Source organism: Petaurus breviceps, unplaced genomic scaffold (genome assembly GCF_028583685.1).
Source record: "Petaurus breviceps papuanus isolate PSGF00001 unplaced genomic scaffold, PetGlider_PUasm1.0 156, whole genome shotgun sequence".
Classification (NCBI taxonomy): domain Eukaryota; kingdom Metazoa; phylum Chordata; class Mammalia; order Diprotodontia; family Petauridae; genus Petaurus; species Petaurus breviceps.
In genome coordinates, this window is record NW_027185720.1 from 6,546,845 (window position 1) to 6,562,869 (window position 16,025).

A 16,025-nucleotide genomic window follows, 5' to 3' on the forward strand; every position below is an offset into this window, starting at 1 on the left:
GAGGTGCTTGAGGCTGCAGGTCTAGTACCCTGCTTTTCCTCCTACTGATTTTAATCTGCCTCCCCCAGACTCCTACCCATTGACCCCCCAATTCTTTGGTCCTGCTCTAATCCTGATTCCACATGGCAGCCTGTCAAATATTTCACAATCAGAATTCACAATTAGAAGGGGACCTTGGTGGCATCCCAAGCCAGAAAGGTGACCATCTAGCTTGTGCCATAGGGAGTCCATTGGGAGGGAGCCCACACCCTCCCAGATCCCTCTATATTTACACAGCTCAGATGCTTAGGAAGGAGTCTACATGGACCTCCTTGTAACTCCCACCCAGGCTCTTAGTTCTGGACAGCCTGGAGCTGGGCTCCTCTGTCTTCTCTTCTTTAGGGAAAATGATTCAGTCCCTTCAGTTCAAGCCTTGTGTGAAAACTGAGGCACAGAGAGGGTAAGGAGTCCATAGCTGCTGGATGTGGTGCTGAAAGAGACCTCAGAGGCCAGTAGGCTTAACCGTCTAATTTTACAGATGAGGAAACTGAGGTCAAGAGAGCAATGGCGATGCACCCTGTCCAAAACGATGCAGAGTAGCAGGATCAGAGCCACAGCTCATGGGAGGCTGAGAAGTCATCTGGTCCAATGTCCTCATTTTTCAGAAGCACAACCTGAGGTCATCCCCTTCTGTGACAAGGGGAAGGCAACCAGCATTTATTAAGCACCTACTGTATGCCAGGCACTGTGCCAAGCATTTCACAAATATTGTCTCACTTGAGCAACACAACAACTACACAAGGCAGGTGCTATTATTTTTTTCCACCTTACTGAAACTTACAGGAAACTGAGGCAGATAATGGTTAAGTGACTTGATCAGGATCACCTAGCTAACAAGCAACTGAGGCAGGGGTTTGAACCCAGGTCACCCCTGACTCCACTCAAAGTGTTCTTTCCACTGAGGCATCAAGGTGTATAAAGAACCGGCCTCAGAAGCAGGAGGGGCTGGGTTCAAATCGTCCCTCATATACTTAATTAGCTGGCTGACCCTGGGCAAGCTGGGAAGTTTCTTCTTCTGTAAAATGAATATGTTAGATGACCTTGGAGTGGAGCCCCTACCAGTCCATCTCTATGATCTTATGATTGTTAACACACATCCTGAAATGTAGTGCTTAGAACAGGGTACATTCATCCAAATGTGGCCTGACTGTACCAGGAGGGGTTTCCTTCCTCCCTCCCTCCCTCCCTCCCTCCTCTTCCTTCCCTTCTTTCCTTCCTTCCTCCCTTCCTCCCTCTCTTCCTCTCCCTCCTTCCTTTCCTTCCTTCCCTCCTTCCCCCTTCCTTCCTTCCTTCCTCTCTCCCTCCCTTCCTTCCTTTCTCCCTCCCTTCTTCCCTCTCTTTCTTCCTTCCTTCCTAACTTCCTTCCTTCTCTCCCTTTTCCCCCCTCCTTCCCTTCTTTCCATCTTTTCTCCCTCCCTTTCATCTTCTCTCCCTCCCTCTCTTCCTTCCTATAAAGTTCCATTATCTTCTCTGACTTTCATCCTGAGTCTGTAATGGAAAATTGTGTTCCATGCATACCATAATAAAAACAAATTTAAAAATAGTGACTATGCAGGTAACATTTTCAACATTTCTCAAGGTGAACATATTAAAACAACAGATTGTGTCAGACACATGAGAACTGAACGTTCCATGAGTACAAAAACACTGTTTGCTACTCTTAAGAAAAGTGTACGGGATGGCTAGGTGGCACAGTGAATAGAGCACTGGCCTTGTAGTCAGGAGGACCTGAGTTCAAATCTGGCTTCAGACACTTAACACAAAAACTAGCCATGTGACTTTGGGCAAGTCACTCAAACCCAATTGCCCTCCAAAAAACAAAAAAGCAAAAAAAAAAAAAAATAAGAAAAATACACATTTACTTTTATCCTAAAGCTTCAATTGCAGGTAAATTAATTCAAAATGATTTTCCAAATGGAAGAATTAATAAAAAATGCCAAAATGCTGTAGAGTGACTATGTCCCCTAACATAAACTTCAGCACCATGGACCTCTGACTTCCTAGATGTGGGGGCCTCCTCTCATGCCAGTTTACAGCTCGATGTCCCACTGTACATACACTGTTAACTGAGCTGCTGTGGTCGTCAAAATTCTTCGCTGGATGCTGGGCATTCTACATAGTTGGCTTTTGGCTGACGACCATCAGATCCACTGCTGGGCTGGGATGCCTACAGTGGGGCAGAAGTTGCCGGGAGCTGTGGGTCCCATCCACACTCCCTAGCACCTGACATTTATACGCAGCTTTAAAGATGGACATGATCTCCTTTGAGCAGGTGTTACTTCATAGTACACACTTACAATCAAATGGTTAAGTTAGAATTCCTAGCTGTCTAACATGAAGACATGAAGAATGCAGGCAGTTCCCCAACAAGGACTCGATTTGAAGGCCTTTGTTCTGCTCTAAGCCCAAGCAAGGCCCCGCTTCCTCCAATTCTCCTCCTGCCAGAGTCCTTTCCTCCCCAGCCCAGGACACGTGACCCCCTGCATGGTGCAAATAGGCACTCTCTGTGCTTTACTTAGGGTGACCATGGATAAAGTGGGCAGTGAGAATTCTTACTCCTCTTGTGCAAGTGGGGAAACTAAGGTTCACAGAACAGCAGTAGAGTGAAGGGATGATGGAGCCAAGATTTGGATCTGGGGTTCCAAATGCAAATTTCTTTACCCTCTTCCACACGGGCCTTGATATTCCCTTTCATTTTTCCAATCAGAAAATACAGAAATAGTTTGGAATCAGAGGCCCTGGGTTTAAATCCTGCATTGTTTTGTTTTGTTACAATTTTTCCGCTTTCTGGGCCTCCCTTTCCTCATCTGTAAAATAAAGAGGCCATAGCAAAAGCTGCTCAGCCTGTGAAGCTCCTGCCGGCATCCAGTCATTTATCAAGAGCCCAATTTGAAGAGAGTTCAAGAGGCAATCTGGTCCAGCCAAAGAACCCAGAGGCCTGGGTTCAAATCTACCCTCTGATGCTCAATGCCCACATGACCTTGGGTAAATCACTTAACCTTGTGGGCCTCAATTTCCTCCTCCATAGGATGGGTACGAGGCTTCTGACCTACAATCCCCAGATCTCGCCCCATCCCTTCCCACAGAACAGTCCTTGCTTACTCATGGTTTATACTTGCCTACCAGCAACAAGATTTTTTCCCTATTTTTTTAGGCACCAAGTTATTTCAATTAACGTTCCAAACTTGGTGACCACACACAGAGCTGGAGAGGAGAGGGAGGCGTTATCTCCTCTTACCAGGTCTTTCTGCGGCAGCGAGAGGGCTGCCATTCACAGAGAACCAAGCCTCCTGGTTCGTTCACTGGGGAGATGCCCCGAGCCCTGCCAGGGTGACTCATCCTGCTTTTAGCCCCCATCATCCAGCAGTGGAGGGCACAGGGGGTAGGAAGAGAACCAGGCAAGAGAGAAGGAAAAATAGTGGGTTGGAGTCTGAAGTCAGGCCCTCAGCCCTCCAAGACCCTCGGTTCTTTCTCCCATATAGACAGTACACTGCCTTTCCCATCACTAATGCCCTCTCCCATCCCCTACTTAATCTTTTTTTTTTTTTGCTTTTTTGGAGTGGGGTGACTTGCCCAAGGTCACACAGCTAGTAAGTGTTAAGTGTCTGAGGGGATTTGAACTCAGGTCCTCGACTCCAGGGTGGTGCTCTATTCACTGCCTGCCACCTAGCTGCCCCCCCCCTCCCCTACTTAATCTTAACCAAGCCCCTTTCCAAGTCAATGATTTAATCAACAAACATCAATTAATCACCTTGTGTGAACCCAACATGGTGCTAAGTGATTGGCATACAAAGGCCAAACAAAACCTTGCCCTCAGGAGTTTCCCTTCTACTGTACCTCAGTTTCCCCATCTGTAACATGAGGGGGTTGTACCAGATACACCCTTCGAGGTTTGACGTTCTCCCAGCAAAAAGAGAATGTCTGTCCTTCCCAGAATCTCGGCCCCTCCCTGAATCACCAGAAATAAACAGCAGTATGTCACTAATGGTCAGGTCCAAGCCTAGACAAAGCATTGAGTCCCGTCAGGAATTTATCTCTGTGGGCAGAACTGGGGGGTGGGCTGCTCCGCTGGTCACAACAAGGGGGTCTGGGCTCAGCTTGTCTCCCCTTCACCCTCCTCCAAACTCTAAAACAGAAATTCCAGGGATCGGAAGCCGGGTCCTGGGTGTGACGGGCCCAGCCAGGCCGAAGTGACTCACCCCCTCCAGCTCCCATTCCCTCCCCGGTCTGGTACCAGGCTCCTCCTTGCCAGTCCTGGGGACTAAGCCTGTACCCTGTGGGGCCGGGGACTGGGATGGCTCACCTGTTTGTGCCTCAGTCTGCCTCTGGGCCCAGCTTCTCAAGGCAAGTGGGAGGGGAGCAGGGAGGAAGCCAGGGAGGGACAGGAGCGGCCGGGGAGATGGAAGGGGACGGGTGGGGGCAGGAAGTGAGCCTGCCCTCAGTAAGATCTGTCAACACCAGGCTAGGGGGTTCTAGAAGAAAGGAAAGGGCTCCAGGAGCAGAGGCTGGGATCTAGAACGCCCACATTCCTTCCCCTCCCCCCAAGCTGATAAGGATGAAAAACCCTCAACTGAGAACAGGGAAACCTGTGTTAGAACACAGGCCTGATTCTCCCACTCGGGAGCTGGAACAGTTCCTATCCTCCCCTCTACTAACTTCTGCATAGTGGGAAGCTGGGCTAAATGATCAAGGCCCCTCCCAGCCCTGACATCCCCTGTTCTGAGATCCTTCCCAGCCCTGACATCCCCTGTTCTGAGATCCCTCCCAGCCCTGACATCCCCTGTTCTGAGATCCTTCCCAGCCCTGACATCCCCTGTTTTGAGGCCCCTCCCAGCTCTGACATCCCCTGTTCTAAGGTCCCTCCCAGCTCTGACATTCTGTCCTAAGTTTTATGCTCTATGTACGGCGCACCTCACCCCACCCCCATAGTCAGACACAATTGACCAATGCCCAGTGGCCATTTCCAAAGGCAGGTTAGTGTCTAGTAGTCCCAGGAGCCTGGTGGGGACCCCAACCCCTCATCTAGGCCCACAAGCTGAGCCAGCAAAGCCAGCTGGGCCACTGGACCAGAGAGCCATGGACAAGTCTAATGGGGTGAGCTCCTACCTCAGCATAAGCCCTTTATGGGTGGCCCATCACCACCTACCCCCAGCATCCCAGGGAGCTGGTACCTGCACTGGGTGCCACTAGGACCTGACTCGCAGGGCAAGGTTGGCCGCCTGGGAGGAGAGTGGAGCCAGGGCAGTTCTGTCCCCAGGGACCTGAATCAGCAGCTCTGAACCAGAGGCCAGGGAAAGACCCAGCACTCACTGGGCTCCTGGGGCCACACCCGTCCTGATAAAGGAAAACCCAGCCACAAAGAGCAGGTCTGGGCTTGGGGCACACCCACAGTGGGGCCCCCAGCTGCCCTACTTGGTGGCTGGTTCTCTGGAAAGCAGGAGAAAAGGAGCTTGTTGGATAGAAAGAGCAATAGACCCTCCCTTATCCCAAGTCTGTTCCCTGCTCCCTGTGTTACCTCTAACAACCTCTCTGGGCCTCAGCTTACCCTCTTAAATGAGCAATTCAAGGTTTCAGCCAGACCTAGGTAGGCCAAAGCCCCTCCTCCCATTGGCCTCAGTTTCTTCCTCTGTAAAAAGAGGATGTTGGGCTAGATGGCCTCTGAGGTCCTTCTGGCTCCAGATCTAGGGTCTTCCCTGACCTCAGTCTCTTCCTCTCTTAGATGAGGAAGTTAGAAGAGACAATTCCTAAAGCATTCTTCAGTTCTGGATGGCAGACATGATGCCAACACATCACCCTGGAGCCAAGTGCTATTATGACCCACACCCTCCCTATTCCTTTACAGAGGGGGAAACTGAGGCAGTCATGTGAGGTGGTTCTGCCAGGGTCATATAGCCAGGATTCAAACTTGGGGCTCCCTGGCTTCCAATGCTCTCCTCCTCCTCCTCTGTAGGTCAGACCTGACTCCACTGAACTTCCTGTTCACAAATGGGGTTCTCCTTCCTGAGGGAGACGCAGAATTATTCTCCCCATTTCTCAGACAGAGATACAGACCATCTGGACCACAGTCAGAAGACAGGGAAGAGGCAGGCCCCCATCCAGGACCAGGCCACTTCTAGCCCCCAGCCTTTACAATCCATTCTAACAATCAGACTCTCTCTTTCCGGGGGTGAAGACCTGACTGACCCAAAGCACAGGTGCCATGCACTGAGCTGTGTGTGGGAAAAGGGTTCCTCTCCCTCTTAGACCCTCAGGCCCTCCAAAACTGGGGCCGGGGGAGGCTTTGGTCTCTCCTTTCTTGTTCTAGGCCTGAGTGCTGGAGTCCCCTCCGGACCTGAGGGTCCCAGCCACAGGGACTTGGAGGCAGGATTCTAGGTTGGATACTGCTGCGAGCCCAGCAGGGAAGAAGCCAAGGGGCTTTGGACCAGGAATTTGGTGGGCCCATCCCAGAGGAACCAAGTTAACCTGTGAGCTCAATCCCCTTCCCTTCCCTAGAGGTAGAGAGGGTATAATGGGGGGGAGGGGAATAATATCCCCCAGGGGTCGGGGAAGGTATTTATGTTTGTTCTTATTATACCTTTGAAATAAACCTCCCTTTGTCAAAGCTAAAAAATAAGTTAATACATGAATAATCATTGATTACAACTTATTTCTTATAACATCTTACATACATATAAAGAAGGTGGAAGTCTACAACATGCTTTTTCCCACCTCAGTCCTAGGAGGCAGGGGAGAGTGCCTATTACTGACCCAATGAGTCTCAGTTTCCTCATTTATTGAATTAGGATAATGCCCAAAGTCGCAGAGCCAGAATCCAAACCCAAGTCCTTCTCATCACAATCTGTGCCACGGCCACGGCCCTTCAGTGGCCGGAGGCCACTTCATTTAATTTTAAGCACCACCTTCATTTTGGAACATATTCCTCCCTGAACCCAACAAAGAATCAAAGGAAAAGAAACTTTAAAAGGGGAGAGAGGAGGGAGGAAGTTCTGGGAAACTAAACAACACACAATAAAAGAGTCTGAAATTAGGCACATTATTTTCACACCCAGAGACCCCCACCTCCTCAATGAAGTGACGCATTTTCTCTATTCTTCTTGGGCCAGGCTTGGTCATTATAATAACATACAGTGGAATACTTTATTATTTAGTGGTACACGACACAAAAGGCCCTGCACTCAGATACAGTGGTGGCGAGCCACAAATCCCTGACCTCAAGGAGCTTACAATCTAATGGGCATGGGCTTGGGAAGGGATGAGTTGTGTGCAGAAATAACTATAATCCAAGACATAGTATCTCAGGGGTTAGTTAACAAGAGGTCTAGTCTTAATGCTACAGGAAATATGGGGGGAGAGAGAAAGAGAGAAGGAAAGGAAGAGAGAGAGGGAGACAGAGAGGAGAGGGGAGAGGGAGAGGAGAGGAGAGGAGAGGAGAGGAGAGTAGAGGAGAGATGGGAAGTAGGGAGGGGGGGGGGGGTGCCTATGTGGCTGGGGGAAAGCTGGGAGGGTTTTATGGAAGAGGGGGCAGTTTCCAAAAACCAATCCCATCACTCATTTCACAAAATAACCAGGAGAGGCAGGATGGATGGATGGATGAGCCAGGATGGTTCATAAAGGCCAGGAAAGACAGAGCAGAAAAGGGAACTGGGACATGGTCAACTCATTAGCACATGAGCAAAGTGTCTACTTTTTTTGATCTCAGTTATTTGAAGAAGAAAGATCTCAAGGTATGATGGAAAGATATATTCAGAAATCAGTATGATGTAAAAAAAAAATGAAAGGTGTCAGTAAAAAGACAATAAAAATTTAAAGCAATCATTAGCCAAGGCCCTTTAAAGTGAGAACCTAAAGCATGCCTCCAGGTGCCAGCTCACCAGGCCTCCCCCCTCTCTGTGCTTAGCCTTGGGGTCACCTTGAAAGGGCCCAAAGCACCTGCCCTCCTCTCTACTGTGGGGAAGGTTCCCAAGCCTCCTTCATGGACACATCCTGCTACAACTGACAGCGTTGGACCTTTCAGGCTGAGGCTCCCTGGCTACCCCTAAGCCTAAGAGGCCTTTCCACCAGCTCCCTCAGGCCCTCTGTCCACTATGTCAACCTGCCTCCCAAACAGAGCAAGTAAGCACACAAAAATAAATTGGGAAGAGGGGAGGGGGCAAAGGATGGGGCTGGACAAAGGGGAGAGAAGAAAGATCCTAGAGCTTAAATAAATGCTTGTTGATTGACTGAATTTTGAGCCATGAGACCTCTAAACCTTATCCACTTATGTGATTTTCAGTAAATCATATAACCCTTCTCTGCCTTAGTTTTCCCCTCTGTAAAACGGGAAGGGCAGCTAGGTATCAAGGTGGATAGAGTGTCTCTGGGACTCTTCTTCCAGAGTTCAAATCCAGCCTCAGATACTTCCTAGCTGAGAGACCCTAGGCAAGTCACTTCACCCTGTTTGCCTCAGTTTCCTTAACTGTAAAATGAGCCGGAGAAGGAAATGGAAAACCACTCCAGTATCTTTGTAAATCCTATAACCCCTCTCTGCCTTAATTTCCCCTCTGTAAAATGGAAACCACTCCAATATCTTTGCCAAGAAAACCCCAAATGGGGTCATGGAGAGTGGGACAGGACTGAAAAACAACTATAAAAGCCCCGACAGATGGGCCCCAGGATCCCACAGTCCCAAAGGCATCTTCAGGCTATCAGCGAAGGGCCACATAAGTTTGCCCAGGGTTTTGTCAGGGACTCTAAGAGGGCAGGGCTCCGGGCCCAGTCAGGAGGGGAAAGCAGAGAGGCAGGCCTTCTCAGCTGATCCCTCAGCCCTCTCCCCAAGGCCAGGGCAGCTCCTACAGAAACAAAGCTGACCATACCTGACCAGAGCTCACCCTTATCCCAGGGCCCTCCCTAGTTCTACCAGAGACACTTTGGAACAGAAAAGGCCACAGCTGAAGAGTTGCCTATTTAATCAGTCCACAAGCACTCAGTTAAGCACCCACCTGTGTTCTGTTACAGGCCCTGGAGGTACAAAGAAAAAAAATGAAGCAAGCAAGCTATACACATCCTTGTTGGACAGATGGGGAAATTGAGGTCCGGACATGGGAAGCCACATATCCAACTAAAGGTAGAATGGGGGTTGTTGTTGAGGTCATTTTCAGTTCCATCTTACTCTCCATGACCCCATTTGGGGTATTCTTGGCTGGATAGATACTGGAGTGGTTTGCCATTTCCTTTCCCAGCTCATTTTACAGATAAGGAAACTGAGGCAAACAGGGTTAAGTGACTTGTCCAGGATCACACAGCTAGTAAGTGTCTGGGGCCTGATCTGAACTCAGGTCTTCCTGGATCAAGGCCCAACTCTTTAGCTAGTGATGAAACTTTCTCTGATACCCAGTTGGCAAAGATCTTTCCACCCTTGGGGCTCATGTGACAGTAGAGGGCATCTCCTCCCTAAATTGCTTATGGTCTCTTTTGTAATCCAGTTCTTGGGATAATGACTGGAAGAGACCAACTTCCTCATTTTACACAGGGGGAAACTGAGGCCCAGTACTGGTTAAGGACAGAGGGGATGCTGGAGCTAATTCAAAGGGAGAACTGACTTCCATTTTTAGTGTGATGTTTGCATGCCTTGATTTATGGGATTTGATTATTGTCTAGACTTGAGAAAATGTTAATAACAGATTCAGCTTAAAGGTTATACATCATGGGTATTTTTCTGGAAAGCCAGTTGTTAAACATTTAAAAGCACACCACTGGTTAAAGGACTTGCTGAGGGTTCATAGGCAGTGACAGGGCCCTTTGGAACCTAGCCCCCCACCCCCCCATGCAGCTGCCCACCAGAGTATGTGCCCCTGGAGAGCAGGGGCTGTGTCTTAATCCCTCATGGATCTCTCTCCAAAGACCAACCTGTAGTGACTGGCCCACAATTAAAACAGCAGCTGTGTGGAGGAGAGGCCCTTTTCTATGGAGTGAGCAAGTGAGGGTGAGGGGTCTTTAATGACCAAGGTGGAAAAGCAGGAACTGACCAGGGCTAAGAGAGAGAAATCAAGGAAAGGGAAAACAGAAGGGGGAGAAGAGCTGGTCACAGGACTGGAGACGGGAGGAATATCAGTGGAACAGCCCCCCTTCTGCTCCAAGAGTATTCTCCAGTTTGGGGAAACTGAGGAAAGCCAGCCCTCCAGAAAACTCAGGGAATGACATAGCCAAGAGTCACCAGGGTTGGACGGGTGTGAGGCCAGGGCAAGGCAGGGCATCCCCTCATCCGGGAGATCCCAGAGCAATCTGAGAAGCAGAACAGGGAACATCTGTATACTGAAAAGGCAGCTTTGCAATCTACTTCGAGGGTCACACAAAGGGGAGATTTGCTATTATCCCCATTTTTACAGAAGAGTAAACAGATTTCAAAATGTTAAGAGAGTGGAAATGGGGGAAGGGGCGTGCTTCTGGGAGGCTGGAAACCAATTCTCTCGTGCCCTACACGGGCTGCTGCAGGACAGGAAAGGAAGGGACCAGTCGTGGGGTAAAGACACTGGGCCAGGCGACAAGGCAAGCAGACCGGGCTTCCAGTCTCGCAGCACAGCAGCCCCGCCCTCGGCCCCACCCCCCTGTCTAGAGAGGAAAGCATTAAGGGAAGGCTTAATGTGTGGGGAGGGCCGGGCAGGGGAGCGATTCCGCATGGATTATGGGAGGGTCTGGCAGACACAAAAGAAGGGAAGAAAACAAGCAGCTGATTGGAAACAGACCCCGGGGCTCCAGTCCTGCCTGGGCTGCGGAGCTCCCAGGGCCTCAGTTTCCCCTCCAGTAGAAGGAGGTGGTGGCTGGACGAGATGGCCGCAGGGTTCCCTTCAGTCCCAAGACCAGCCTAGCTCGGCTCGGCCCCCGAGGACAGCCCGAGACGCCTCCGGAGGAAATTAAGAGGCCAGATGAGGCTGGGCCTCCGCCTCCGCCTCGGCTGGGGAGGGCTAAGAATAACTGACACTGGGAGGTGGCGGCCAAGTGACAACTGGTGCCTCCGGCAGTGACAGGTGGCTGCCCCCGGAAGCACGGGGTGTTGGGGGGAGCTGGGTGGGGTGGCGGTGCTGGGGACCGCAGCCCTCCCGCGTCCCTTCCGGACCCTGCGAGTCCGGCCAAGCCTTGCCCTCCGCAGAGGGCTCTGGGTACTGTCCTCTTCCCTGGGTGGCCAAGCAGGGGCCACCCGGGATAGAGGCCGGGGACGTGGGTACCATGCCCAATTCTGGGAGCTTCTCAATTGTCCAGGCGGGGCTCAGTTTCTCCTTCCAGAGCATCCACCCAGGGGGCGGGCTGGGCCACGGACCCTCCGAGCCAGCTCTGGCGGCTTCGGGGTTAAGGGGGAGGGAGGAGGAGGCTCGGCCCTCCGCCGGTGCAGGATAGCCACCCCTCGCCCATCCCCCACCCCTGGCGGGCAGGCAGAGGGGCAATGACGGAACCCGCGTCGATCTGGCACAGACAGCAGCCCCCGCTCTCCTTCCCCCCCAGGAACACAGTCGCGGGCCGGGGAACAGGGAACGGGGAGGGGGTAGATGAGTCACCGAGTGGGCCCGGCCCCGTGAGGAGAAGGGCGCGGCCGAGGGGGTCCTCCCCAGCCTCCAGGCCCAGCTCCCCAAGGTGGGACCCTGGGACCCCTCCCCAGCCCCAGCCCCCGGCTTTGGGGGCGGGGAAGGGCCTGGAGGAGGTCTGGCTCGGCCCCGGACTCCCAGCCCGAGCCCTCAAGGCCCCAGCAGGCCCCCGGGCCTGATACCCCTCCCTCCCAGCTCCCTACCGTGCTCAGCTGGCTCCCCATGGCGCCTCCCAAAACGAGCTGCCCACCGCTCTCCTACGCTGGTCCAGATCGCCCGGCCCCGCGCCTGCCCGAGCTGCCAGCACAGCCGGGCCGGCCGCACCCCTTCCCGCCCCTGGCCCCGCCTTCGAGGAGGGCGGGGCCGAGAAGACTGCAAAGGATGGCCCAGGGTCCGGCTGACTCCTAAGGCGAGGGGAACCCGAGTCCCGAAGGCACGGACGGGCCCCATCCCAGCCTCAGCTTCCCCACCTGCCGAATGGGATAGTCAGTCCAACAAAGGTGGGTACCCGTGGTGTCTGTCAGTTAGGCGGCCCGCTAAGTCAAGTCAAGCATTTATTAAGCACCTGCTGTGTGCTGGGCCACCCGAGATACAGAGGAGGGCAAAGGCACAGTTCCCACGCCGTCTGATTAGGGGGAGGGGAGAGAAAACATGTATATCTAACCGAGGACACACTTCCTACGGGGGCGGGGAATCCCAGAAAGTCCCCAGATGTTCGGGTACCAAACGAGTAAACAGTGGGAGTGGGCAGGAAAGGAGAGGCAAGGCCCGCCCGGGTAGGAGGCGGCCGACCTTGCACCGGGCTTGGAAGGAAGGCGGGGAGTCCAAAGGTAGGCATTCCAAGAAGCTGAGCTTCGGGGGCGCAGCCTTCTGATGTGAACTGAAAAGAATGTGAGGGAGAAGAGGTGGGCGGGGAGCCCTGTCACCCAGCGCCTTCAATGCCCAAGGCCTTTGATATTGACCCTAGAAGCCATAGGGACCATCTCGAGCTGGGGAGTGAAAGAGACTCCTGCTTTACAAACTTACTTGGACAGTGTTAAAAGGGACGGGAGAAAGGAGGCAGACACTGGATGCAGGGGGACCAATAAGGACCCCATTGCAACAGTCTAGGCCCAAGTTGATGAGCCCAGGAAGGCTGCAGACACACATGGAAGCATGGGAGAGATCCTGGGGAAGCAGGATGGGCATCTGCCTGGATGGGGGTGGTGAAGAAAGGGGCAGAGGTGAGCCCCAGTGGCCAGGGTGTGAGCTCAGGTGACTAGAAGGCAGGTGGCACCTTAGAGAGGAGGGAAATAAAGAAGAGGGGTGAGATCATGGAGTCAGATCATCTCACCCAAACCCTTCCTTTACAGAGCAGAGAACAGAAACTCTGCCAACTTTGCTCTAGGGCTGTTCTTGGGAAATGTAGGGACTCTTTCTTTCTCTCTTTTCTTTTTTCTTTCTTTCAGTCAGGGTTAAGTGGTTTGTCTAGGGTCACACAGCTACTGAGTGTCTGGGATCATATTTGAACTCAGGTCCTTCTGACTCCAGGGCCATTGCTCTGTCCAATAGTCTAAGTTTCTAAAGCACTTTTAGGGCAGTGGGCTACAGTGGTGAGAGTTCTGGCTTGGCAGTGGAGGATATGGATTTGAGTCCTGCCTCCACATTACTAGCTGAGTGACCTTAGGTAAATCCCCTTACTCTCTTTGAGCCTCAGTTTCCTAAAAAAAAGGGTTAGACAAGATCAGGTCATACAGGCCTGGACTAGATGTTTTCCTGGCACCTTCCAGCTCTAAATCGTCTGATCCCTCAGTACTGTGCCCCCATTTCTTACATCATTCTAGTCCTCAATATCCTCTCGCCTTTTCCCTGAGAGCCGGCCCGTATGACAAATAGTATTTTTTAGAGAGGGAAAAAAAACCCACACAACTAATCAATAAATTGTCAAAGTCACCACATGCACACCTGTGGACCACTTCCACCAAGGCTCTTTGTTCCCTGCTCTGTCTTTATAATTTTGTTACATTTACTTTTGATTTTTGTGTGTCTTTTTTCTTTGTATTGCATTGTTGCCATTATTGTATACATTGTTTCCTTGGCTTTGCTCACTTTACTCTGCATCAGTTCAGATAGATATTCCCATGCTTCCCTGTATTCATCGAACACAGGAATGTTTCATTCTATTCACGTATCACAACTTGTTTAGCCATTCTGCATTGATGGGCATCTACCTAGCCATCACAAAAAGTGCTGATATAAATATTTTGGAGTATATGGGGCCTCCATATACTTTGAAGTATGTGACTTTCTTGGGGGAAAAGCTCTTGTATCAAGGGTATGGATGGCTTAGTTATTTTATTTGCATGATTCCAAACTGTTTTCTAACATGGTTGTAGTATTTCACAGCTCCACCAACAATGCACCAGTGTACCTATCTCTCCACCACCCTTCTGGCATAGATTGTTGCCATTTTGGATCATTTTTGCCAATTTGCAGAGTGTGAGGTGAAACCTCAAGGTTGTTTTGATTTATATTTCTCTTATTGTTAGTGATTTAGAGCATTTTTTTCAAGTGCTTGTGAATACTTTGCATTTCTTATTTTGAGAACTATTCGTTCATATCCTTTGACCATTTACGTATGAGGAAAGAATAGATACCTTTTTAAAGTCCCAGGACAGGCTTTCACATATCTCTTTGGATTTCTATTTACCCCCTAGCAAACTTATCGCATTCATTTTAGCCTCCCTTCCTTTTTTAGATCACTTTGGAGCCTGACTATCATCTGGTGGGTGAGCTATGCCTCCCAGCCTTGTGTTTTTTGCAGGTCCAAAACACATGCCTTCTCTGCCTTCAGGCAAATTGATTACTGTTGGTACAGAGTCGAAGCCAGATCCCTTTGGCACTCCACTAGAGACCTCCCTCCTTATGAATATTGATACTTATTGCATCTGGGTGGACTCACTTAACCATAATCTATTACATAGTTCTAGTTTTAAGGTGTGAAAGATCCAGATGTTGATGGCAAGAAGGGAGGGTGAGTGGGTATGCTTTGGGAGCAAGGGTCCCAAGAGCAGAACCCAAAAGGTACTTAGGATGTGTTAAGTACCTTGCAATCCCTCCAGAAATGAGGAACCCAGAGTGTCTCTGGGATTGCCCAGGGAATGTGTGATTTGGGGGTAAGGGGGGCTAAGATGTGCCTAGATGATAATAAGGAGGTCTTTGGGAGTGTAAAAGGACCAGAATATTTCTAGGGGTGTTTGGGACTCAGGATGTCTCTCAGTGTGGAGGCCTAGGTTTGCCTCAGCAGGTGAATACCTCAAAGTATTAGAGGAGATGCACCATAAAAAGCTCTGAACTTGGTGTCATAGGATGTAAGCAATCTACATGGCCTTGTGTAATGGAAATGCAAACTTAAAGATCTTCCCTGCCCCTAGGCTAAAGTGCACCTGGAGCCTGGAGTGAGAGGCTTGTTTTTCAGTTGATACTTCTTGATTGGCCAGTGAGTCAATAAGGTTGTTACATTCTCTGAGCCAGGAGAAGGCTATATAAGCCCTGATGTGTAGCTTTGTTTTGGGACTCACTTTGAGAAGTGTTCTGTGATTTGATCTGAATTCTGGGAAGCCGTTGTTGAGAGTCCCCCGGCTTTGAAAAACCCAGATGTGGAAACCCAGATGTTGACTGGGTATGGATGTAATGGTTGGACAGTTTGGAAAGCTGTCTACTTGATCTGTTAATGTCTTGATAATTCTGTCTGTATATTTTGAAGTTTGGGGTGCTGACCTTTTTCCCCTGAACAAGGTAAACGATATATGTCTGACTGATTAAAGTAAGCTTGTTAACCCATTTTGAGTTGCTTTCCTTTAACAAAGCAGATCCAAGAACCTGTGTGAGCAGGCACCTTGGGGACACTGGGGTGCTTCACTGGGGTGCTTGCTGCTACACCTTGGTCAAGTCTTTGGACCTCATTTTTCTCTTCTGTGAAGTGATAGGGTTGGGTTAAATGTGTGATGTGATGAGCCCATCCCCCAGCCTAGGTAGGTTCCCTGCCACCCCCTATTTCTATGGGAGAGGCTGGAGCTCTCCCCTTGCCATCACTCAGGATTCAGGTTAGGGTTAGGTTGCCCACAGCCTGCCTGCCAGTCACCAGCCCTGCTTTCAGTTGGTGGTTTGGGTGACTGTCCTGTTCCTCACTGCAAGGAAACAGAGATGGCCCCATAGAACAAAGGAGGAACCTACAGGGCTTTAACAGCAACCCTGGGGAGTGGGTGCTGTCCTCCTGCTCAGAGACTCTCAGAGCTCAGAGGGGTCTCACACACAGGCTATCAAGGCTTGGAGCCATGAGGCACCTAGTAGGCCAACCCCACATTTAACAGGTGAGGAAACTGAGGCCAGAAATGTGCAGTGACATTGTTCATAGCTCATGGATTGAGTCTTAGTAAACTGGAGTCCATG

At 50.7% G+C, this 16,025-nt stretch overlaps 1 protein-coding gene across 2 annotated transcripts in view; it reads right to left on the bottom strand.

Moving 5' to 3' along the window:
• CYB5R3 (cytochrome b5 reductase 3) overlaps positions 1–11,955 on the bottom strand; it is a 33,251-nt gene extending 21,296 nt beyond the window's left edge. For both annotated transcript variants that reach the window (XM_069081960.1, XM_069081959.1), the window contains exon 1: positions 11,798–11,955. In XM_069081960.1, the coding sequence (XP_068938061.1) occupies positions 11,798–11,818 (21 nt within the window). In that variant the 5' untranslated portion in view covers positions 11,819–11,955. The remainder of the gene's footprint in view (positions 1–11,797) is intronic.
• Positions 11,956–16,025: the final 4,070 nt, after the last annotated feature.